The sequence below is a fragment of the Manis pentadactyla genome, chromosome 2, assembly GCF_030020395.1.
Source record: "Manis pentadactyla isolate mManPen7 chromosome 2, mManPen7.hap1, whole genome shotgun sequence".
Classification (NCBI taxonomy): domain Eukaryota; kingdom Metazoa; phylum Chordata; class Mammalia; order Pholidota; family Manidae; genus Manis; species Manis pentadactyla.
Window position 1 is genome coordinate 100582468 of NC_080020.1, and position 26121 is coordinate 100608588.

The 26121-nt window shown below is 40.5% G+C and overlaps 1 protein-coding gene across 2 annotated transcripts; it reads left to right on the forward strand.

Moving 5' to 3' along the window:
* Positions 1–17309: 17309 nt before the first annotated feature.
* Positions 17310–25881, forward strand: ESM1 (endothelial cell specific molecule 1). 2 transcript variants are annotated; one of them, XM_036900359.2, is made up of 3 exons: positions 17333–17870; positions 21168–21317; positions 24357–25881. In XM_036900359.2, exons 1-3 carry the CDS (start codon positions 17435–17437, stop codon positions 24455–24457), a joined length of 687 nt encoding a protein of 228 aa, XP_036756254.2. In that variant the 5' UTR covers positions 17333–17434; the 3' UTR covers positions 24458–25881. The 2 variants fall into 2 exon arrangements, with proteins under 2 accessions (XP_036756256.2, XP_036756254.2); XM_036900361.2 differs by lacking the exon at positions 21168–21317 and having other exon boundaries at positions 17310–17870.
* Positions 25882–26121: the final 240 nt, after the last annotated feature.

The window sequence follows — 26121 nt, forward strand, 5'->3', positions numbered from 1 at the left end:
CCTTCCCCCACTAGGTCTGAATTCCTGTCCTACTCTTTACCACACATAAATTCCAGGTTGAGCAAAGATTGTGTATGAAATAATTAAAAACACTAAGTGAAACAATAAGTTAAAAATAATGTTTGTGAGGGGAGGGCACAAAGGAAACCGTCAATAGATTAGAGACTTTAACACTTTAAGACTTACGTAAGGCAAAAAATACCAGAGGCATATCCAAAGACATGACAAAATGCTTGTCATTTGTATTGAAAAGCATTTCCCTGCAAAGATATTATCGTTCATATATGAGGTGGTCTTAAAGATCAGTCAAAAAAGAAGAGTAATAGTAAGTGGGCTCAATGGTGAGCAAATTGATATAAATGCAAAGAAAATAGTATTTTAGTTACATTTCCTCTTTAGCTATCTAGCATGTAAATAATATTTAAATACCTTCGTGTTTGTAGTACAAAAAAACGAAGCACATTTCAGCTTTGCAATGCTTAGTAAGTGTAAGTTTGATTTGCTAATAACCCAGCAACTACAGCAAGTACTGAGAAAAGACCAGGAGGCTGAGAAGAGATCAACTCACAAAAGCATTATCTACTCAGTTCTCCTTGTCAGTTGGTGAGTTGGTTGATAGCTTTTAGCCACCATATAATATCATGCTATTTCTTTTAGATCTTGAACTTTGTAAATCCTCTTTCCTTCCACAACTTTCTTAATTCACCTCTTCTTCTCTCTGAAGTCCAAAATACACGCTTTCTGTTCACAATTTTCAAATCCCAAATTTCTGATCACTGGCCTTCTCACAGTTCAGCCATGTCCACTAGCTCTCCTTTGGGCACATCTTTCAAGCTGAACAAGACAATCATGTTAACAAGGCCCACATATCAACTCCAGGTTTCTCTACCCCCTTAACCATCCACTTTGGAACTGCTCAGCCCTACACCACCCTTACCACTTCTTTCTCAGATTCTAGCTTAAAGAGCTCTGCTGTAGAGAATCACAGGACCTTAGTAGGCTGGGTCAAGAGTAAGGTGTTCCCTTTATTTTAGAAATTTTTTGACTCATCTCTTACCCATTCTCTAGGTCACTAGCCACAATAGCCTTTCCAGAATTTTTTCATCTTTCCCAGGACCCCTTTTCCAACTTTTCTAGACTCCATAACTTCACCTTCTACTTCAGATGTTGAAGGTGAACTCTGTCTCTTTACCTAACTTCTCAATCAGGAACACCTCTAGAGACGAACACCTCTATTCTTTTACCCAAATCTTGGGGATTTAATCTTTTAATTGTTTCTTTATATAGCAGCTTAAATTTCTACAGCTTCACTAGACTGTTCTTTCAATATTCATCCATCCATCCACACCTACATTAATTTTGTGTGCAAACAGACTCAGACCTATCCATGAAAGATATTCACTTGCACATGCTTGTTCCTCAGTTTATCATTCTTTTTCTTTCTTTCATAATCAATTTCTTGCTCTCTCTTGTCCTCCTGACAAATTGTTTCATTTCTCACTGAATTAGTGAGACATGTTATCAGTGAGTCTTGTGGGCTTTTCTCCATCCTCATTCCCTTGACTTCTTTGCATCCTTTCACTCTGCTGACCAGCTTTTCCTTGAAGCCTCTGCCCCGACTTCCGTCACACTCTCTGTTTGATGGTCTTCACAGCTTTGATCACTATTTGTCTCTTTACTGACCCTTCCTTTTTCTGTTCTCCAAATTATTTCTGCAAGTCTCTTCTATTCTTTTTAGCCCAGGTTTTTCCAAAGCGTGTATAACAGAGCACTAGCCATACGAGTGATAATAGCTGTCCTGAGGAAAAAATATAGGTTCAGAAACATAGGCAATTAAACAAAGTTAAATGTAGTTTCATCTGCAGGACTTCTCAGAGCTTTTACATGCTACTGCTAAAGGTATTGCTACCCAAGGGGATATGTGTAGGTATAGTATGCTTAGTTTCTCAAACTCTTTGGGCCACAGAACTTTCTTCTTACAGAGCATGCCAAAGGACCTGGGTTCCATAGAACTCATGGTGGAAAAACTGCATTTTCTTGTTTTCCACCCTGATCTCTCTTCATAATATAACTCCACCAACTTGTCCTTCTACTATTCTCCTTTAGCCTCCTTACTATTAAGAGAGAATAAATAAATGTCTACTCACTACCTCTATGCCTTTCCAGCACTTACTCTTATTATTCAAGTCCTGTAGGAACTGCTACCTTCTCCACACTGTTGCCTAATCATTCCTGTCAGTAGCGCTTTTTCCCTCTTCCAAAAGAAAGAGGAAAGTTTAGAAGTAATAATTAACAAAGTGTTGATGTTATTATGTCACTTATCATATTAAGCATATTCATCCCTGAGACAGTTATCTTCTTGAGGATTGTGTCTATGCAGTTTGTACCAGTAGGGAATGCTTTCAGCTGCAAGTAACAGAGAACCCAACCCAGTGGGACTTTAAAAGCTAGAAAATTCACTTTGTCACATAACAAGAAGCTCAGGGATAGAGTGGCACCAGGGTTGATTAATTCAGTGGTTCAATGTTACTATCAAGATTCAGGTGTGCATCCTCAGTCCCCATGCTCACTAACCTCAGGGTCCCAGATGTCACATCTCGGTACAAGGGTAAAGGGAAGGTTAAAGTACACAGCAATTCTTGTAGGTGTATTTTAGGATCTCACACCTTCCGCTGAAGAATGCTGGCACCTCTCCCTCCCACATTTTCTTGGACAGAACCAGATTACACAGCTTCATGAAACCAATCACTGGCAAGGGGTCTGCGATTTCTCATTGAACTGGCCTTAGACACATCTGCTGAGTGGGGGTTTGGATCATATTTGATGAGGAATAGAGAGCTAAATAAAATATGGGTTCTGTTAGCAAGATGGGCTTGGGAAGACATAGATTTATATCTTAATATCCTGTTAAACTCCTCACAGAGTACAGTGCATTCTATGGATTTGCTGAGTAAAAGGATGGACAGAGAGTTGTGCCAAATAATGTGCTTAGTCAAGATTCTATAACCTGTTACTCTTTCCTGACTTTCTAGGAGGGCGCTTCAAAATTTACAGCATCAGAAGGAAAATTTATAGGTGAACATCTATAGTTACTATTCTATATTTGAATACTAAAGCCTTTTTTCCATCCCATAGTCTTAATCACAGAAATGTCAGGAACCAGGAATATAATAGAGCCATTTTGAGTAAATGTCTCCAAGGGAATTCACATTGATAAAATCAAAATAACATAAAATAGATTCTAAATTAAGATTTTCATTGTTTTCATCAACAAAATTTTAATGTTTGAAGCTTCATTTTCTTTTCCCTTGTATTTAAGATAGCAACCGTATTTTATTGTAAGTGGTTTGATGCCAATAGTTGAATCAGTCTGATCTTTAATTTAGTATTTCCTCCAGACATTCTTTGAATATGTGTCAACAACAGGCAAGAATATGTTTCAAAATCCACTTCTGTTCATTTCTCCTTTAATAAATAAAATGAAGTTTGAATATGTGTCTTTTACTTATCTCTATGCTTTCTGAAATTTTCACCTCCACCCAAAGTATTCCTATTTCTCTTAATAATCCTCATACGCAAGGATTTATTGTCAGCAAATACTCACCAACATCTCATAGCTTGTTTTTTAGGTGTTGCCATTTTACAGTGTATTTTCATTTTATTTAATCTTTTAAAAATACTTTTGAAAACTCTAAAGATTCAGAGGAAGCATCTCTAATGATGGACTGTCAGGTATGGTGACAGGAATGGAGTTAGTTTCAGTAGAGAATATTCCTTGTTTTGATTAAATCACACCACATAGGCATCACCCACTCTGGGTACAGTAGAGGCTGGATCTAGATATGATGCTCTGCTTTTGCATACTGTTGGGTAATTGTAAGCCAGAAGCCCCTGAGCTATTTAAAACTACCACACTAGAGTGCTAAGGCTAAGTTCTGCCCAACACGTGTATGGATTTGTGTGAGGTAGCCAGATAAATATTTTCAAGTTTGGACTTCAACCAGAGAGTACTCTTCTCACTGAAATGAGTTTTAAACACCTCTCTAATGAAGCAAAGAACATGAAGAAGGAGGGCCTCAGGAACAGTGTGGGCTTCCTGTTCACTGACTGCATTAACACACACACACACACACACACACACACACACACACACAGAAGCCATTTCCAGGTAATATGTACTAAGAATACAGGAAGCTGAGCAGTGGGTGGTGATATTAGGGAAGAAGGCCCTTCTCTGAGTGACACTTCCCTTGTGTTATCAACTGCCAGGCACCTCCTATAAGAACAAAGTCTCATGCAGAGAGAAATCTAAGAAAAGTGTCCTTGTGACTCACTGGATAGGATCCAAGCCAGCAGGTTGCAGCACCAGCTGACAGTACTCAAAGGGCCCAACCCAGATCACAGCCAAGGATGCTTGGTGTAGGATCTAAATCATGGTGCTCAAAGTGTTCTATCAGAAGAGATTTTTGATAATTCCTAGCAAACCAGTCAGCCTTTCCATCCCAGACATCTAGAAAACTCTTCAGTGTTTGTTCTTCAGGTTTTTATTTATTCCCAGAATGCTGTTTTGTGAAAATATCAGGAGAAATCTGGAGAGAGAAGACGCTGGTGATGAGAAAGCCTGTGCATCCAAATGACCAATCCTTTTGGAGAAAAGGGTTAGAAAAATTAATGTTGAATCTCTGGGTCAAAAAACCAAATTATGGTAAAACTCTATTTTATTTAAAAAATTCTTCATTCTCAAGTTTTAAAGTTGTAAAAATAACCATTGGCAACAATTGGCATCTTGAAATATATTTTTAACCTACGAAATAAAGATTACTGTTCCAATGGGAAGACAAGGAATAAGGAAGTAGGCAGCCAGCATTTTTCCCAGTGCATCAGAGTGAAGCCAAAACTCCATAGTAATTAAGCAATGAAAGCTAAGTGCCTGCTGAAATTCATTTCATAGACAAAGAATCAAGTTCTGGACACAAAACAAGGTCAACATGGAGCATACATAGAAGGATTATCCGAATGTGGACAATGCAAGTAAGAGACAAGAGACTGTTCAGTCAAGTCTATAACAGGGTTATTCTTGTTCTCCAGTTCATCTGTAAACACCAATTTTATGATAAACCTCATTAGTAATATTATATATATAGCTGAGATACATATGCATTTGTGTGTGTATGTTTATATATGTGTCTTTCAAGGTAACTATTTAGTCAACTTGATGTAATTGGAGTCAATCATTATCAAAAGATTCTTTTATAGTTGAAAGTCCTAAGTTAAGGAAATAGCCCAGGTAGGGTTACCTACCCACTTGAGTTGGACGTCATAGTTCTGGTGTCCATGATATATTTCTTTCAGGATATTGTTTCAGTAAAGTGTATGTATGTCTGCTTGGATCACCAGTGTTAGAATCAGAGGATGTTATTTCTGAGAAGATACATGTTTCAATCAGATCCTGTCAGGAAATAGAATGGAGTCAGGTGGTTCAAATGAGGAGACTTTACCAAAAGCACTACTCCCAGAGGCGTGGGCAGGGCCAAGGGGTGTGAGGCACCCAGGGACTTGCAGCAGCAGAAGTCCTTCCTCCTGGTGACCTGGTGAGAGCTGAGCCATGGAAGAGGATGCCCAACAGGAGCTATAAACGTGGAGGGATATGCGCCTGCCATAAACGCAGGCCTAAGCAGCGGAGTGGCTGAGAAGAAATGCCTTGGCCCCTCTCCTCCTCTGGTCCTTTGTTGGTGTCTTCCTCAGGCTAAACCCAACCATCAGCTGGAGGGCAAGGGAGCCCCAGAGGGTACAGAGCAGGGCAGGGAAGGGCAGAGATTAGATTTGGGGTGGATAGGGCAAATGGGGCAAAACCACACAGTACCTTGGAAATCTGTCCTTTATGCTCAGTCCATAGCCAGGGCCCAGGTGGGCAGTGTGGGTACCAGGTACGTGGCTGTATGAAGCAGTTTACACTTTGTAGAGGTAAGAATATACTTGTTAAAGGTGAATAGGCTAGCTTCTCCATGGAAACTCCAGTACTTGTGGCAATTAGTCCTGGTCAGCCTGTGATTATGACGAGAGGGGCTGGTGCTTCTCCAGCCATGAATGCATATAGGGGAATTCTGCAGCTGGCTGTGACATCCTAGAGTGGCAAGACTCAGTCCTCATTCCCTATTATGCCAGGAAAGACCAGCCTCTCCCCTAGCACAAATGCTGAGCTGGTGTTGAGCTACTGACATGTCACGTTGCTCTTGTATCCGGTCTCTGATCACACCAGGTAGGGAACTGGAGCTCCCAAGCTCTGTTTGGCTTTTGGTGCACTGCTCTAGGATTTGCCATGGGGAAACTGATCTCTCCCCCAGGGAGCTCTGCTCTGTTGCATGTAGTGCATATGTGTACTGCCTTCTCAGTTGCCCGGGTGTACGAGAGACCCAAGCAGGAACTGATAGGGCAGCCTTGGCAGCAAGGGTCTCACTGCAGACACAGAGAGGCCCCTCACTCCCCAGCCCTCCTCCAAGATCTCCTCTACTCCCTTGCATGTCAGCTCATGAGGCCGCAATGACTGTGCCATCCCCCCTCCCTTGCTTTGCCAAGTGAGATGGTCAGTGGGATGCACACTGAGTGTGTGACCCAGCATGAGTGACATTACTGTGACACCTCATCTGTGACTGGTGGGCAAACATCATGATGGGACAAAGAATTAAACAGGAAAAGCAAAACAGATGTGTCCATTAAAAAAACAGTTACACAAGTGCCCTTGAATTAATTAGTAATATTTATTTGCAGTACATTATGAATTGCTCAATGATGTCTGTATTTATTTCTGTTTGCTTTGCAAGTTGCTCAGTTAGGTCTTTAATCTCCCTTCATCATAAGTAAGGGTTTGACTTCCATTCATTTTGACTGGGGGAGGGTATTGTGAGAAAATGTGGCTTTTTTATTATTCTACTGAAGCCCACTTTGTCAGGCATCCAAGTGGCTGTAGCAACTAAATCTCCTCTTGATTCTTCCTTAGGCTCCCTCCCTGAAAATGAGTCGGAGCAGATTATCGTGAGCCCTGTGAAATGCACCTCTTGGTTGCAGAGGGGCAGTGAGTTGGAAGGCGCATCCGTTCTTTGATCCTCTGTGACTTCTCTGATTCCGTGAGTCGGCGTGACTCATCTACTACGAGGCCTTGTTGTTTCACTCCCTTGGAAACCGTTGGACTGTTACAAATAAGGCCCACTCCTGGCTGTCTTGACCTTCAGTCTCAAAGCTGGAATTTGCTGACCGCAGAGCCCCCAGAACCCTGGAATGATGCTGAAGGCTCTTTCCACATGTACAAGGCCAAGTCTATAAAAATAAACCACTTAAACAGTTTGGGGTTAAACTGACTTTTGATTGTATGAATTAAGCTTGATCCCCCCTCCTACCCCTGTGAGTAAATGGAATCAAAGGGTTTAGTGGGTGGAGACACAGCCTGAGCTTCTGTCACTTCCTGGGGACCTTCTCTATCCCTCCTTTTCCCATTGTGTACATCTACTTAGGTGCTCTAAGGAGACCAGGAGTCCCAGGGTCATGGAGAGCTGGGGCAAGAGGGGGCAGCTGGTGGAGGCCCAACCCAAGGCCATGTTGTTACCAACATATTTTGAGGGCTTGCTACCTGCCAGACAGTGCATTTCATGTGTCAGTTTAACCCTATGAAGTAGGTATTCTCTTGGGTTTTTGCACCTGGGGAAATCAAGCCTTAGCAACTTAAATGTCTTCAGTTTGTACTGTTAATAAGTTGTATACTCAGTATTCAAACTTAAGTGATAGGACCCCGAATCATACGTCCTTAGCCTCTGCTCTCTCTGGTGAAACAAATTAGCTGCGTCCACCTCCCGTTACTTCCTGACAGGGGAGCTGGGGCTCACAGGGAGTGTTGGGCTTGTGTAGGAGCAGGTGGCAGGGGCGGGAGGAACAGGGTCGAGAGGAAGGGATCTGACAAACTTTCCCATTAGTGTGCTAGTGATATAATGCTGGAACTGCTTCCAGCATTTTAATTTTAGAAGAGGATGAAGTGGGAGAGCACTCCTTAAAGCACCATGCTTGCAGGCCTGGGTAGGGCGGGAGGACAGTGGGCAGAGGGGAGGTCTGTCCGATTCACTGTCACTTGGAGGAGGGCTGAGGTTTGTGAGGGTGTCTCTGAAGTTTACTGATTTCTTCTTAGAGGCTATGCCACTTCTTGAGCCCCTTGGATGTGTAAGACTTGGGCCCAGCTCTGTGAGGACCACAGCAGTGATCATAAAGTGGTTTCTGCCCCAGGAACTCGCAGGCCCCCTGCAGGTGAAGGACGGTGCTAGGAGTGCAGAAACGCTGAGTGCGGTGAGAGATTAATTCTGGACCGGGGGAGGTCACACAGCCCCTGGCATTTCACCCTTGAAAGGTGAAGTGTTTTCATGGATGGAGAAGAGAGGTTAAGCGGGTGGATGGAGAGGAGGCTGAGGCCACATTTGTCATCGACTGTGGACACATTTGCCTTCAATCTGGTCCCTTTTGGTTTTCTATGAAGAGAAATATTAAGTAACTTATTAAACTGTAAATACTAATGTTATGTAACTACTACAGGGCAAAATTTAAAAACCACAGAAATTAAAAAAATATTTAGCTAAAAAATAAATTATTCCAAGTTATTAAATGTTTCTTAACTCTGATTTCCTTGGCAGTTGAATAAACAACTGACCCCAGTTGCTTTTTAATCATTTTCTAACTCTAAACTCAGAGATCTGGTATATTTAGGGCTTGTAAGGCCTTCTGGGGCCACATTTATTGCTTCAGCCCATCCCTCCTGTTTTCCTGTATGAGAGATCTTGATTACCTGTTTGTTCCAGCTGCCCTGGCAGTGGGAATGTATGTGGAGGAAAGCATTGCTTTGTGATTTGAAGTCTTAGATTTTCCTTGAGTTGAATGAGAAGTTGAACGAGAAGTTGAATGGGTGTGCTCTGAAGGTGCATCCTGGCCCCAGAGGGGGAGCATGGCTTCCTGCAGCAGGATGGTGTGGTTTTCCAACTGTCAGTGAACAGTGCTGAAGGCTCACTGTGCAGGATTGGTCAACAGAGTGAATCCCTCATAGTTTTTGTTGTTGCTGATGGTGTATTTATGGTGTGTGTGTGTGTGTTAGCCAGCTAGCAAGAGGTAATCATGACAGACATGTCACACATACCCTCCTTTCTTCAAACAGCTTTACTATGTGGTTTCCTCTCGGGTCCCTTCAAAAGTGCCCATCAGATATTTCCTGGGGGGATCAGGTACCCTACATTTTCTTGTTTTCAGTATAGGCTCTTGTCTGGATGTGAGGTGCTTGCAAGGTGATCATTCATGGCCTTATTTGAAGTTACATTGTTATGTTTGTAAAATGAAGACACTAATACTAAAAAAATCAGTGTGAGTCAAAACTCATCAAATTATCCATTTGCAATAATTGTTGATCCCTCATAGACCAGCTTGTAGACTAAACCATAAGGTTCAGATTTTGATTTGCCATCTTGAGAACACTGAATATGGAAAGCCATAAGTATTTTGGACTCCTTTCATTCTTGGAGACATTGTTTGGTGTTTTATTCAGTGAGTACTTCCTAAATATATTTACAAAGGAGCCAGACTCAGCATGCTGTCTGGAAGTGGTGGTGGACACACAGGCTTATGATCCACCGTTAGGAATATAAGCTGGGTATGTGTGCATGTGTGTGTGCATGTGTGTTTGTGTGTGTGTGCACACACTTTGGAACTTAGAGTGGGCTTTTCAGTGCATATATCTCACCCTAAATACATATATATACACATATATATGTATACACACACACACACACACATATATATATATAAACACATATTTTCAGCACATATATTAAGCTTGGGATTTTCAGCACATAAATCTCACCCTAAAGTACCTCTGGTCTGATCAAGTTAGGATGATGTTTGAATAAGGTTTTTGATTTCATGATGTGAAGTTCTAATAAAAGATTAAAGATTGGTACAATAATTCACTCTACTGCTAAGCACACTGTTGATGGTGGGTCAACAGAAATAAAAGCAGGTCTGTTTATTTAGACAATTACTGTATTTCATAGAATCTGGGATGTTGTCAGTAGAATATGTGCTATTATTTTATATATCATTAAGGAAGAAAAATATTTTTCTGACATAATGCTTTATATCACTATAATTTTTATTTATACTTATTGGAAGCACTATTTTAGACTTATCTGGATACAGATTTCTATCATTTAGACCTTTTGAACATTCATAGGAAGGAAAAATAAATTCAATAAATTGGTATATTAGCCAATTCCTAAATGACTTCACATTCATACCTGAACCTTCTGAATCTCAGGTCCATGTCACATATTTTTCACAGATGCATGGCTCCAGGGTCATCAAGATCACAAGTAATGCAGCATTTCTTAATGCTTCATCCACTATTGTCTTTGAGAATCTCTTCTAAGTGATTGGTACTCATACTGCAAGTTTTGATGTGCATATGTAGACAATGACAATTACATCCCAGTAGCTGTATCTCAATGCTGTTAACGTGTGAAGATGTGAATCTTAGAATCAGCAGAATATGCTACAAAAAATGAGGTGCCTAATATAGTTAGAATGTATAGGTCAGTCACTCAAAGATAAGGCTTTTCCTGTCAGAAATCTCCAGAGTAAAGATTAAGCACTAATTCTGCTAGCATGAAGAGATGTGACTGGAAGAAACTATTATTCTAGAGGTTTCTTAAATTTTTGAGTTTGTCAAAATTAAGTGGCTTAGTTGTTAAAAATGTTGATTCCTAGGCCCATCCCAGATCCACCAAACTGGAATCCCTGACTGTGGCATTTTGACAAGCTCCCCAGGACACTCTGAGCAGATGGTTTGGGGAGCAGTGCTCTGATGTGCACTTCACTGACCCTGTCCCAGGCATCCTCAGTGACATCTCAGATTATAGGTTTGGTAACTTCATTAGGTCCTTGGCAGCCAAGAGAAAGCAAGGCACTTAAAAAAAAAACCAAGGTCACAATGTGGTCCTTCACTGGGACCATCCCAGGAAGAAAGAAGGCAAGATATTTTGACACCAGATTAGAGATTGGGTCTGAAACTGTCAATTTCTTAAAAAACTTTTAAATAGGGGGATTGGAAGTTTTCTTTCTCTCCTTCTAGTGTTTACCTTTAGCTTTTTTTGTTTTTTTTTTTAAAATATTCAATCATTTATTCAACACACATATCATATATTTAAAGGCTAAGGCTCTTTTTTGCTAGACAGACTTTGATGAGTTTGGTGAGGGTGGTCCTGATTAGTATTTTATTATATTTTAAAGAGGTTAGTTTAGGGTTAGGCAAAGGAAGTGCCATGTTATTAGAGAAGCAAAGTAGCAGAATCATTTCCTATGGTTCTTGTGTTAATCAGAAATCCCAGTCTTTCCAAAATCCCTAGTGAAAATTCCAAACGTCTTAGCAATAGCAATAGCAGTAATTTCTAACATGACTTTTTAAACTTACATTCTCTCATGTCAGATGGTTCTAATGTCTAATGACTTTCAGTGCCTAAGCTAATTCTTTAGTCATTTAGGAAACTGGTGATTAGAAAGTACTTTTGACCTGTAAGGGAAGTTGTGAGCTGTTCAGGGCTCCCACACTAGGATGGGGTGAGGCAGGCTGCAGGGAGAGATGGGAGAGTCTTCCTAAATGAGAATGTGGGTGCTCAGCCATCATTCTGTAAAATCAAGTGAGTGGCAAATTGCACCATCTTGTAGAAGGTGAGGTGAATGTAGGAATGGATGAGGCATGAGACAGGAAGCCACTGGCTCTTTTTCTTGTGTGTGTGTGTGTGTGTGTGTGTGTGTGTGTGTGTATAATTTGTCTTACAGGAGAAGTAATAATGTTTTATACCTGTATGGACATTCAGAGTTGACTACATGTTTCACATCTACATCATCCTTTAATCTTTACAACATCTCTTTGAAAAAGGGACAGTGTCTCTATCCTTTATATTTTGCTGAGAAAATGACTGCATGTTCATCAGGCTGGCTGGCCGTAGTCTTACACCAGGACCAGTGGCAGATGGGAAGCAGACTCAGCTTCCAGCTCCAAGTTCAGAGCTACTTTGCTATTCAACACGGCTTCTTGCCCTGTGTCAGGGCAATGCCCGTCCTTCTAATTGTGGCTTTGTATCTGGAGGTAGAAAGACACTGTATGGCTGGAATCTCTTGTAGATGGTTTCAAAGACCCAGAGCCCTGATTTGAGAAGGAGCTAACTGTCAGAAAAACTTGCCTGCCAGAGTTGGGGGCAAAGGGAAGTAAGCAGCTGGGTAGTGAGAACTCCTCATGGGTTCCCAAGTCTAGGCTCTCTCACTCTAAAGTATTTCCTGGCAGTGTGAACCCAAAGTTGAAGTTTCTAGATTTGGCCAAGGTTAAGAAACAACCTGATACTCTGTCTGCTTCCTTGGGGGACTCCCCCAGACCCAGAGCCCTAGAAGTGATGGCAAAGTTATCTGAGGGGTACCAGGAGATTTGTGGTTGAGGGTTATCGAGACACTGTGCGTGTCCTGTCCTTATCTTCTCAGACTCCTCCATACTCACTGTTCTAGTAGGGCTGTGTACTATTGCCCCCCATCCCCAGGTCCCTGCAGCCTTGACCCGCTCATTAAGACAAGTCAGAGGGCTCCATGTAGGCAAGAAGTCTAATTAAAACAGGTGCACTTCACCTTAGTTTTCTGAATAGGTGTAATTTTTGAAAATTGCTAGTAGCTTTGACTTCCCTTTTACTGTTAAAATGTTCTTTATTAAGAACTGAAACTTGGAGAACTGGAGAAATATTTCTTTTGGGAAAATATTTGCCTCAAGACATAAGATCATTTTTAAAGAATGAAGCAAATCTTAGAAATTTAGACTCTTGTTAATAATAGTCATTATGCTGCTTTTGGTCTTCTGAACTCATTATTGATGTAGAGAGGAGAGCTGAGGGATCTAAGTGTGTGTCATGTGACTTTCCTAAGATCACTAACTTGGTAGTGGCAGACCTGTTTCTGGAACCCCTGCAAGCTGTTCCCAGGGCAGGAAGCTCCGGGAGAAGTGCCCAGAGCCTGGGACAGCTGACCTGTGACTGTTGTAAAGCTCAGTCAGTTTGGCAGATACGTTTCATTAGGGTCCATCAGCCACAAGGAGTTCCCGTGAGCTTGGATGTGGTACTGCCAGACCCAGGGCTGCTGTGCAGGAGCCGACATGGTGGGACTATTTTCTCTTCTCAGACCCCATTCCACTCTTGGCTGCTTTTGCTGTCTCTGGAAACCTCTACCTCTTTCCTACAAAGAAGCACTCACAGTCTGCAGCTCAATTCAAACCCTCCAAGAACCTGGGCTTCACTTTGCTCTGCCTGGGAAATACATTGGTGTCAATTTTAGCTTGCTACTTACTCTCTGAAAATGATTCTGGGCAACAGTTGGTTATGTTTACATGTTTATTAAAGTCCTAAGCTCTTATTATGTGCTAGACCTTGCCCTAGGCATGTGCAAAATTGCCATCAGCGAGTATCAAGGCAGGAAGACTTTCATATGTTACCAAAAACAAAAACAGAAGCTAAACTACAAACAAAGTCTCACACACTTCACTTGACCCTTGGAAATTATCTTCTTCAAGGTGGCCTTCATAATTCAATTTAAAGCAAACCTATTTGGTAAAGGGTCTTGTGAGGAAGGCACTAGAGGCATAGGACAGTTTGATTTGACCATGAGGGTTTGGAACTGTTTCAGAGCCTTTCTCACTTTGCCTACCCGGAAAAAGTGCTTGGTATTTAATTATAAGCAACCATGCTGACCCTAACCAAGCACAAAAGACCAGTGCACATCACCTAGGCATGCTTGCCTTCTGGGCACAATACCAAGTTTCAGGAAAAAAATCACACTGGGATTTTAAGTGAAAAGGATTTTAAGTCAAATAATTTCTTGGCTTTACTGTTTCTCTGGCCTCCATTGCAGAAGGCCACAGCTCTCCTTTGGATTTCTAGCTAGAATGGTTTGACCCACCATAGCTTGATTTGTGTTTCCAGAGTTGTGAAAAGTTTATATGATTCCTCTTGGCCTTTCTCACTTTATGATCAGACAACTGATGCACAGGCAGAGCAAGGTTAGAGGTTTGCCAGCCCCAGCACAAGGCAAAGTGAGCAAGGTGGGCCTCATGCCCCCAGCATCCACTGCTTTGCCTTCACCTTAATTTTGTTGTTGTAAAGTTGGCTCCTCACTTATTCATGTTCTGATTTCCTAACCCTTTGTGGCTATTGCTAACTTTCTTCAAAATAGTGGTTGAGGTGGACTCATGGCTGGGGAAGAAAAAGATACAACTAGAGAAAAATCCCTTGGGGATTGTGCTGGTACACAATTTTTATTGGGTCCTGGGGGGAATTGAAGTTTCCCCCACAATGAGTTCACAGCAACTACGTATTGAACTCTATTGAGCATATTTTCTTCACTCTTTTGTGTATTATGTTTTGGTTTACTGTTAGTGTGGATTTACTACTCTCAACTTTCATCTGCTCTCTGTTTAGTTGTCATTTACTGAAGGTATTGTCCATTTTTGGAAATGCAAAAGACAGTTGTCCATAAGCAACTCTTCTTCCCCTTTCCCCTCACACTTGTGATTTTGACTTTCAAAGGACTTGTTTCTTCCTTAAATTCCTATAAAAGATAAGAATAAAAGATAAAAAAATAAGATATTATTTTTCTTTATGCACTGACAACTTTATGATGACTATGTTTTGAAAATGAAGAACAGGCACCATTTATTGTATGTAAACTATTTGAGAGATACTTTGCATCCCTTATTTTATTAATCTTAACAACAGTCCTATGAAGTAAGTATTATTAACCCCATTGTATACAATGAGGCAATGGAAGCTTAGAGACATTAAATTAAGTTTCCAAATTTTTTAGGTAGTAGGTGGCAGAGCAGAGATTCGAATCTAGCACTGTCAGAACCCAAAATTTTTAGCAAGACCCAACTGGTATGCAGACTGGATCCAATTAATAAGAAATGAAGGCATATATAATGTTTTCTAACTTGAATGAAATACTGATCATCATTTAAAAATTAGAGTATTACATTAAAAAGTCTGTATTGGGCACAGTGGGATTATATTCCTGCATGGTAGCAGTCCACTAGCCCTAAGGAGTGGCCATTTCTCTTAGTGGAGGCATGTACTCTCAGGCTGACATAATCCACTCCTTCCTACTGCATTACACCAGGTATTGCTTACCACCTCACCCACTTGGATCGCCTCGTATGTGTTTGATTTGCAATCCTTATTCTAGTCTCTTGAGATGGCCTATCCCAGGGTTAGAGTCCTGGTTTCACCCTTTGCTAACTTTGTGTCCTTGGACAAGTTCCTTAATTCCTCAAAGTCTCAGTTTTCTTATCTCTAAATACCAAGCTCTTAAGGTTGTTTTAAAAGTTGAATGTGGTAATCCACATAAAGTGTTTAGCATGGTGTCTGTTATATAGTAACATTTCTATAACGGTTAATGATAATGTTATTATTAACCACTATTCCAATTACCACTCTCCTCAGAAAGTGGTGTTCGACAAAGTTTGAATAGGGAATATTTTCAAGAATCAGAGAAGCAGCCTAAATTGTGTACTAGGCCATCGGAACCGTTTATCATGGAAGCAGTGTGTGTTAAAATAGACAGTAGAGTGTGTGACTCTGACATTAGACTGACATGGTTCACATTCAACCTCTGACATTTTGGGGACCCTCAGAAAATTATTTGAACTCTCTCCTCATTCTTAAAATGGATATGAAAACGTACCTACTTCATAGTGATGTACATGGTGAGGATCAAGTGAGTAAATACATGTAAAATGCTTCAGAATGGTGCTTGGCACATACTATGCACTCAGTGGACGTGGCCCACTACTGATAATGTTAAATGCTAAGTATGTGTGTGCTTCTGAGGAGATGCAGTTAGAATATTCCATACTGGGTTATTATAGAAAATTTGGGAGATCTGAAAACTAAGACTCTTGCCTTGATATCCTACCTCCTTAGTTTCCTACAGTGCAGGATTCTTGTTCCCTCCAACCTCCTAAAATCGCACTTTCAATGGTTAATTGTCAAGTCACATCCAATGACCTCTGCCTCATCTTCTAGAGAGGTCAGACATTTTAGAGATTAGCCAAACACAGTCAATTCTCAAAAGAGGAGGCTGGGGCTAAGAAGTCCTATAGCTTGCCCATAGCTAATTTGTGACAGACCGAAAGTTAAAAGCTTTACTGGTTGTGTATTTATTAGGTGACTGGGTTTATATCTATTTTGACAAATGGGGGATGGGGCTTGGAATCCAGCACGTGGCTGGGGTAAGAACACTCCTCTCTCCTCTTTCACCTTGCTCTTTCTGCCCCACAAACCTTGCTTAACAAGGCCTCGTTCCAGTTAATATTTTCAGAGGATTGCTTGTCTTCCACAGTGGGCCCTGTGTCCTGTGACCCTCCATAGCATGAAGACCTTGTCTCCTGATGGGTAATGTTCTCCCTCCCCTGGGCCCTGCCTCTCTGGGCCACGTTCCTTTCCCCTGCCGGCTCATCTGTTGCCTTGGGCTGGCTGCCTTGCTGGGCGGTTTTTCGTGAGGCTCTGAGAGATGCCAGGAGGTGAGGGGAAGGGTTCTGAACGGCCTCAGTCATTGGACAAGCAGGCTCGGTGATGGATGAGCCTTCTCCCCAGGGAGTTTCGGGTCAGGAGAAGTCCAGCTGATAAGTTTTTCCAGAACTGAGTAACCCAGAAACAGTGCCAGCAGCATCTTACCTCTTCTGTGGTTTTTGTACTAATTTTAAGGAAATGCTCAGCTGCAGTTCCATATCTTCCTAGAAATAGAGCTACATCCATGATAAACTTAGCTATCTGTGATATGTGTCATTTTAGAAATAATATTTAAGGATGGGGTGGGAGGAAGGAAGAGATGGTCTTTAAAAAATCCCTTTCAAAATATTTTCTTTCTTGCAAGTATTGAAGAGGCACAGTGTAACCCTTTCTTCTTCCAAATGATCTCATAGCTATTTATTGAGGGGAAATACCAACTATTTGTTTATTTTTCTTAAAGAGCTTCTTCGGCCCTGATGATTCACGTCAATACCATTTTCCTCCGACCTGCGGAGGCTTTGAGACAAAGCTACACCCCAAGAGATACGCCGGTGTCGGAACAATTCCCATCCTGAGCAGGGTGCGCAGCCTTCTTTATTCCCCCCTCCACAGCCGTCCTTGAGTCCCTGAGACGGATGTGAGCGAGTTCTCCAGTCCTCATGCAAAACAACCGTCTAAACATAACAGATGACATCAGCTTGGGCTTTTCAATTCCTGGATGGCAGCAGCGTGTTAATCCAGCCTTCATCCTGGATTTCATAAACTAAAACAAGGGAGCCTGGCAGGAGAACAGCGCTGCTGCTGGGTTGAGGAAATTGATGACGGAGAAGCATGCGGGCAACCCAGTGTATAAAACTCATAAACGTGTAGGCAGCAGCTCAACTACCACTTTGGACAGCTGCTTCCCGCCAGCAAAGCCCGCGCCGCGGGAAGCAGAGCCGAGCTGCGGGGGAAACATGAAGAGCCTCTTGCTGCTGGCCACGCTGCTTGCCCCCGCGCACCTGGCGGCGGCCTGGAGCACCAAGTATGCGGTGGATTGCCCGGAGAGCTGTGACGCTAACCAGTGCAAAGGCAGCAGCTGCAGGAGGACAGTGCTCGACGACTGTGGCTGCTGCCGGGTGTGCGCCGCGGGGCTGGGAGAAACCTGCTACCGCACAGTCTCGGGCATGGATGGCGTGAAGTGTGGCCCGGGGCTGAGGTGTCAGTTTTACAGTGAGGAGGATGATTTTGGTGACGAGTTTGGTATCTGCAAAGGTAAAGAGTGACCCCCTCCCCGCCCCGGGCACACAGAGGGTTTTTAGCGTGATTGGGAGGTGAGGAGCCTTTCCTCCTAATGAGTAAGAGGGAAAGTGCAGGGGGGTTAGGGACAAGGCCCCATACAGGTGTTGTCACAGGGAGAAAGGGAAGGTGACTCTGCAAGTAGCCACTGAACCCAGTGTGAGGAAAGTGCAGAGATACAACATTTCACTTATTATGTTTAGGAGATTTAAGAAAAAAAGTTGCAATGGAAAATTGTGTTATGTCCTTTTCTAGAAAACTTTAGAAACTTGACAGGTAATCTGTCTTGGCTGGTTTAGGCACTCGTTTTTTTTGCAAGACAGTGATTACTGCACTAGTAAGGTCTGCACTAGATAACCCCTGAGGGTGGTGTCTAACCCAAGAGTTTAGAGATTCTTTGATCTTGAAAGGATCCACCGGATGGAGGACATCTCTCAAGATGAAATATATCTGTTGAGCACTAATACACTTTGTGAAATAGGGTAGACTTCAGTCTAACAAAACAACACACATTCTTGGAAGATAATACCCTGAAGTATAAAGCAAACATCATTCCACTTCATAAAGGTTTTTGGTCATCTAGAAAAATAGCAGATGGTATAAGACAAGCAAAAGTAACAGTAAAGAAAAGTAAAAATTGAAAGTCTGTGAAGAATGAGGTTGGCAGTCTTACAGACTTAAAGAAAAACTACTAGGTTTTCTGAACAATGTAGTTAAACATTTGTAAAATTTAGTTCAAGGTTAATAACTGTAGTTGAAAATGTTTAATATGTTTAAAATGTTTAGAATCAAAAGAATGGTGATTTAAAAATATTCTATTTTTGGACACCTCCTGATCTTATCATAGAGTTATTAAGATGCAACACATGCTATAGCCCTGTACATCAGTTTTATAACACAAAGGACCTTTTAAAATTGTGAAAAGGACTGGGAAACTTTGAAATAATTCTTGTATTTTATGTATTTAATACAACTGCATGCTTTTCTGAATGATAGTCATCCAGTATTGAGCTAATCTCATTAATTCTCCTACCTCTTAGATAAATATTTTACAAATTAATCACATTTTAATCCATAAAACATACTGAAGGTTAGGAAATAAATGCTTGAATTATAAGAATAATTTTATGTTTTGCTTAATTTGTTTTTGCTTACAACCAATAAAAGGTAGACTTTGGTAAACATTCACATACATTTCTTTCAGCTGGATAAGATCTGTATTCTCTGTAAATTATAGGGCTTATCAGCCAAGAAAACAGTACTTCACTTAAGGAAATTAGGGGGGAAGTGGTTAACACAATCATACTTAAGATATAGCAAGTATGTGCAGTAGATTGCTTTCTCTCCTGGCATAAAATCGCCTCTGTAAATGTGATTGTGAATGCACTATCACATGAGGGCAAAGAAACAAACTGTAGGCATCTGGAGTCTTTTTTTTAAATTGAAGAATAATTGACATATATGTCTATACATATGTTTTCTGCACAACAGAGTGACTAGATATTTATATACACTGTGCAATGGTTATCACAATAACTCTAGTTACCATACAAAGTTGTTACAATATTATTGACTACATTCATTATGCTTTACATTTCATCCCTGTGTCCTATTTATTTTATAACTAGAGATTATACTTCTTAATTGTCTTCACCTCTTTTGTCTATCCCCAGCCCTCTCCTCTCTGGAGTCTTTAGCACTGTTATTCCATTGGGTGACTGGGGTAGCTCTTAATGAGATATATTTGAAAAAGATATTTCAGATTACTCTTTTCTATATCCTTCAGATTGCCAGTGAGTCTAGTTTCAAACATTTTTCTCTCTGCTGTAAACAGTGAGCCTGTGTGAACCTCAACAACTCTAGATGGAGGTATTAAATTTTACTTTTTGCTAACTCCCTCCTTCAGCTTTTTTACAGAACATTCTTTTGAAAATTGTTTTTCATATCCAGATATTTACTAAATATTCAGATGCTTGTATTGTGTTGCTCAGATAATACTTAGCCTGCTAACATATTTATTGAACACCTACTTTCTGCCTAGCACCATTTAATACATTGGGGGATACAACAGAAGTATAACTGAGAATTTGGCTATGATTTTAGTTTTTAATATCACTGGAGACACAGTCAGATCTCAATTCTATGTGCTTTTCTGCAAGTGGCTTTTTCAGGATCTATTTTTAAGGACTGTTCTTCCCAGCAGCGAGGCCACTGTCTAAAACCAGTTTCCTTTGTGATCTGAAGGACACGGAAAAGACCATTCCTAAATCTCCTTTAAAAATACATTTCATTAATATCTACCTTGCTCATTCTGTGGCATATCCAATTGCTAAAGGATCAGATGCCTCACAACTTTATTCCTTACCCATTTATGATTGTTCATTTATAAGGATATTCTCATGCAAAGAGAATTAATATTCTGCATCCATTCTGCTTGGCTATTAAAGACTGGCTTGTCTACTGAGATGCTGTTTATAGCATAAAAACCTTCTTATGCCTTCTTAATAAATGAGTTTGTCCTCTTTTTTTCAATATAGTATGTTTTAGTTTGAGTATGAAAACATGGGAGCTCTAAAAACTTTTAGATTTTAGTAGGTATACAAATAAATTCTCAGCTTTCTTGTTCATTTAACATGTTGCATCTTAGCTTTGCAGAGAGTTTTGCTATGAATCCTCTTACTCTCTGGGGGAGTTAAGTTGTATTGCCATTTTGACAGATAAGGAAGTTGATAAGAGTAGAAGCAAATTGAGGATTGATCACTTCATAAAGAGTGGGATTGGCAGCCTAGGTAGTCTGAAGCCCTGTCCTATACATTTAAAAAGGTAAATTGTCTGGGGATATGGTGGATTCAAAGACAGCATCTCATCTTTTAAACCCTTTGAGGAGCTGAAGCATCTGCCTGTTCAACTGCCCACCTTCACTGAGTTATCACAAAGGTAGCCTATGAGAACCTGTCTGTTGATATCTAAGCAGAAAGTAACCAGAATTAGGACTTGCTCAAGGATATTGGTTACATACAGCTGTCTTCAACAAACTTCACAGCAGGACATTACAACGGACAGGTCCATGATCTGGACCTAGTGTGTGATTTCACATTTGTGACTTAGAGTCCCAGCGTTCAAAGCCTGTGTGTTTTTGAGAACTGAGTTTTATCTGACAGTAACGATTAATGAGGTTTGTTTAAATCCTGTGGCTGTGCCCACAGGGGCTGTAAGGACAGAGGCTTATGAACAGTGAGTGGCTTCCTCTCTGAACCTTCCCTTTGTCCTCAGACTGTCCCTACGGCACCTTCGGAATGGAATGCAAGGAGATGTGCCATTGTCAGTCGGGCATATGTGACAGGGTGACTGGCAAATGCCTGAAATTTCCCTTCTTCCAATATTCAGTAGCCAAGTCTTCCAACAGATTTGTTTCTCACACAGGTAAGAACTGATTCCAGTACAGACACGGAACAATAGTTTCAAATTTTCAAACAAATTTTCAGTTTGAATAACTTAAAAAAGCATTGCTGAGTAATATGTTGATTTGAGTGATTTTTGTCCATTTTACTCAAGGGAAAGGCAGATGGCTGTCGGGTTTATTTGTTGCTGCTGTTTTTTAAAAAGGTTTCATTAATAGGTTTGAGGGTTATACAATTGTTTAAAAAGTTTACCTCATTTATATGGAGGAGAAATATGATTGGTTAACAACAAAAAAATCTATAATAAAAACCCAAGATATACAAAGTTCTTTAAGTTCTTTAGTGATCTGCTTTATATACCTACTAGACAAAGCTACTTTTCTCCAACTTCACATAGAAAAAATACTCTGAGGAATTTATTGGATAAGGCTTAAGAGCCAAAATAAAACATATAGAACATTTCTTTTTTTTTTTTTAGCTGAATGGAAGCATTTAAATGGAATAATTCCAAACATGTGTTTTATGCATTTTTGGAGAGGATAAGAGACAGTATCTTGGGATTATCCCCAAACCCTTGAATGAAGTTGTAGGAATACTCACATGCTGCTTGTTATGCATCTGTATTTCTTACACAGGTTGTTAGAATGTGAGACACACATCCTAGAAGATGGTGCTATGTCCATATTTGGTTATCTTGTTGAATAAAGTACAGTAAAGATTCATCAAATTAGAAGTAGCTCATTTAAAATAACATTAAGATTCAGAATATTTGGCAAATGTGCTTATCTCCCACCTTTACCTCCTTTTTTATACATGGGCACCATTAAGATAAAGGGGAAATGCTGTGACTTAAGTGAATTATTATTTTCAAATGTAGCACTGCCCTTAAACATTAATTTACAATGAAAACAGTTTTTCTTAACTAACAGGTAAGTAGCTTCGTAAATATTTCATCTGGAAATTGAGATGATTATTTTTACTTTTTATTTACTTATTATACATATTTATTACATTTTAAATGTTTATGACTTCACCTGTAGTCTTTGAAAAGCAAAATGGAAGAAGACTGAGTTTTAAGTCCTGAAAAAATGTTTTTTATTGAGGTGAAATTTACGTAACTATTTTAAAGTGAACAATTCAGTGGCAGTTAGTACATTCACCCAGATGTGTAGCCACCACGTCTTTCTGTTTCAGAACTCCAGCAACCATTAAGCAGTTACTCCATTCCTCGCAGCCCCCAAACACTGGCAACCACCAATCTACTTTCTGAGACGTAAAAAGTTTTTGAATGATTTGACTGCCTTTATACAGGTTTGAAACCTGTTGTCTCAGTACAGCTAGCTGCCTCAAACACTTGCAACCTCTTTTGTCTTTATTTTGCTTTCTTAAAACTGCAGGCTGGAAAGAACTTTGAAAGAACAGCTTGTGCAACCCTCTCACTCATTTAAGTTTGCACCTAAATCTTTCCCACCAAGAGAGAACTGAATCCCCTGTGAATCTTGGCTGGTGTTTGGGAGGAGTGTCTGGGGGCCACCAGCGCTCCTTTGGACTAATCCTCAGGGACGCATGCGCATCTCAGCTCCGCCCCTCCCGCCGCAGGCGCAGGCCCTCTGCCCTGTTCTGCACTGTGTCTGTCTTCCTCTGGCCTGTCACCGTCTAATTTGCTTGCAGATTCTGCAACTATCCTGACTACTGTTTAGATGCTGTGGAAACAGATATACTGCTGGATGGAAGTTACAGTATAGGTCACACAAAAAATATTCTGTAACCACATTAGGTATCAAGAGTCTTACTAGAAAGTTATGGAAAAAAGCGTTTTCTGACCTCAGGTGTTTCCTTTCCTTAGCTAAACCCGTGGAATCTTGTTAAACTTAGGTCCGGGAAGGAGAGCAGAAGATCCTAAAGACTTTGTGGGGAAGCTGCTCAGTCCTGCATTGTCTGCTTGGGACGCCTGGGCTTCAGGAGCCAGTTTACAAAGGGGCCCTGGGGTCTCAGTTTTGCAGTGGGCTTCACATCACTTCTGTGCAAATCTGCTTGGGCCCAGCCTTTGTAAATGGCTCCAAGTTTCATCAGTATTTGGACTTCCGGAGTCCCGTTCCACACCCTGATTGCTCGGGGTTGTCTTCTCTAACTTGCTACCTGTTGTTTACAACACTCTCGGCAAGTGGGCTTCTGGGCTGTCTCCATTTGCTGTTGTTCGTTTTTTTGTTTTTTTTTTGGTAGTGAGCTCTCCAGCTTTCTAAAACTGGGAACTCACAAGGAACTTATTTTTTGGGCGTGGGGCATTGTTAGGGGTGGTAAGACGGTTTTTTTTTTTTTTTTGGTAGTGAGCTCTCCAGCTTTCTAAAACTGGGAACTCACAAGGAACTTATTTTTTGGGCGTGGGGCATTGTTAGGGGTGGTAAGACCTGGAATATTTCATGAATTTACACACATTCATCTTCCAGGCTGCACTAATCTCACAGCATTCCATTTCAGCATATGCACAGCTGAAGCAAACTCACCTTATTGCTTTTAGAAGCAGAGAAACTTCATTTTAGAAAATTCTAAATATTGCAAACTTTCCTTTCATGTAGAGCAAGAACTATCTCTATAAAGGTTCAGCCCTTTGGTCTGCCTTCTGGAGCCACACCAATAAGCCAATCCCTCTTCTAGAACAGATAGTATGAAAATCTTAGAAATCTGTTCCTACAGCATTGGCTCATTCTGTAAGTATTTAAGTGCCTACTGTGTTCCAGGCACTGCTATAGCAGTGAACAAAAGATAGTCCTTGCCTTCATGAAGCTGATATTCTAGTGGTGGAGTGAGATTTTACAGAAAAAAAACAAAGGCAAGTGCACATATTTGATAATGTCAGGTGATGATAGGTGTATGAATAGTTCAAGGGGGTGCTATCTTAGAGTTGCTAATTGACAGAAAGCAGGTGAATACAATTAGCATAGACTCTGAATCTATTAAAGATTTCATTGTAAATCCATTGTAACACAAAAATAAGACAGAACTCTACTTGACCTTGTAGTTGGAGACATTTGGACATGATTTGCATTCCTTCTGATTGCAGAGCATGACATGGCTTCTGGAGACGGCAATGCTGTGAGAGAAGAGCTTGTGAAAGAGAAGGCTGCCCTGTCGCCTGTAAGGAAATGGTTAAATCCGCGCTGATCCCGGTCGGATTTCGAAGAGAAGACTATCTTAACGATCATTCAACACACAGCCAACATTTTAGGAACTGTCTAGATTATAGCATATGAACATGTAATTTTTGGAGACCAAGTGTGATTCAGAGTGGGACCAGAAAAAAGAAAGTGGGCTACTAACAATCCATAAAATGCATATGACTGAACAATTTTAGATATTTGTTAAGTACTTGAATGTATAAATTTGTTAAATATGTGTTTATAGTAATATTGAAGAACTAAAACTGCAATTTAGATAATAACATGGAGACAGATCAGCCAAAGAGAAAGCTAGTCAGACCTAAGACTGCGGTGGGTCTGCGGTTCTGTGACTTGGATGTACATTCATGTTGGAATACGGGATGGAGGAAGAGTCAGCAACAAGAGAAGGTGGGGGTGGGGGAGGAGGGGAGCATGAGATTTAAATCTTTCTTGCGGTAGTGTCAATAGAACTTAATTGTGCATTTTTTTTTTTACTTTGGGGAAAGTCAAAACAAAGTAATCCCTGAGGGAAGTGGGATGTTTGATGCTTGTGGGAGTTTGAGTAGCAGCCTTGATTTGAGGCAGGTTTCAAAGGGCTGCTAATGTAGGTCCCAGGTTATCCTATCTGAAGGATGGTTTTGAGGCAGGAGGCAAACATACATTTCCATAAATGATCTTAAAGAATGTCACCTCAGACTGAGAGAGCTGGGAAGTATTTTGCCCACTTGGGGTAGGTGTGAAGGTAAATATTTATATATTTTTGTAAACAATTATGTTAGTATGAGTCATCCTCCATATCTATATTTATCACCCTCTTGAGAAAATGAACATAATATTGTTTGTTTAAAATGGTTAGAATAAAGGTGTAACTCTATAAGGTTTTCAAACATTCAAGCCATGGTAAATTTACTCATAATAATTATAGTAATATTAAGAGTAATAAGTGTAAGGAAAACCTAGAAAAATTTAGTCATTATGGATTTATAAAATGTCCAAAAATGGGCAACAGAGGGAATTTATTTAAAAGTAAGTGTAGCAACTTAGATGTTTTAAATTTGATGTAGAAAATGCTTCTTAGGAGGTTTGGAAAGAGTCAATTTTCAGCAGGAAACATTAACTTTAAAATATAGCTCATTCTCACATTTTTTTCCTTTAAACTTGGAATTATGAGCACATTTGGGAGGATCTTAGCACAAATGGGATTGCTGGACTAGATTTTGCTAGGAAATTTTTGCAGAAGTATTTTATTTGGAGTGAAGACTTATTTGAGAATTATTTCACCATTTACCTGTATTTTATTCTTGAAGTTTGCCAGCGGAGTTGTGAATGTGCGTGTGGGAGGGTCTTTGAATGTAAGCTGGATAAGCTGCTAGGATTTGTTTTAAAAGGATAAGTTTATGATTGTTCAATAAAAAAAGCAAGACAGTGGCTCTGAGTCTATTGATGACTTCATTAAATTGTTAAAATTAATCAAATGATTCCTTCAATGAATAAGAACTCTTTTGTGCATATAAAACGCAGTCTCCTCAGCTGAATTTTCTGCTACAGATAACCATAGTCTTATGACTCTACTCTTATGCTCTGTAGTCTTCTGACTCTACTCTCCACAGCAGAGGTCTCCAAAATTTTTGGATTTTGCCCTTTTTTGCAGTATTTTTGAGCATGCAG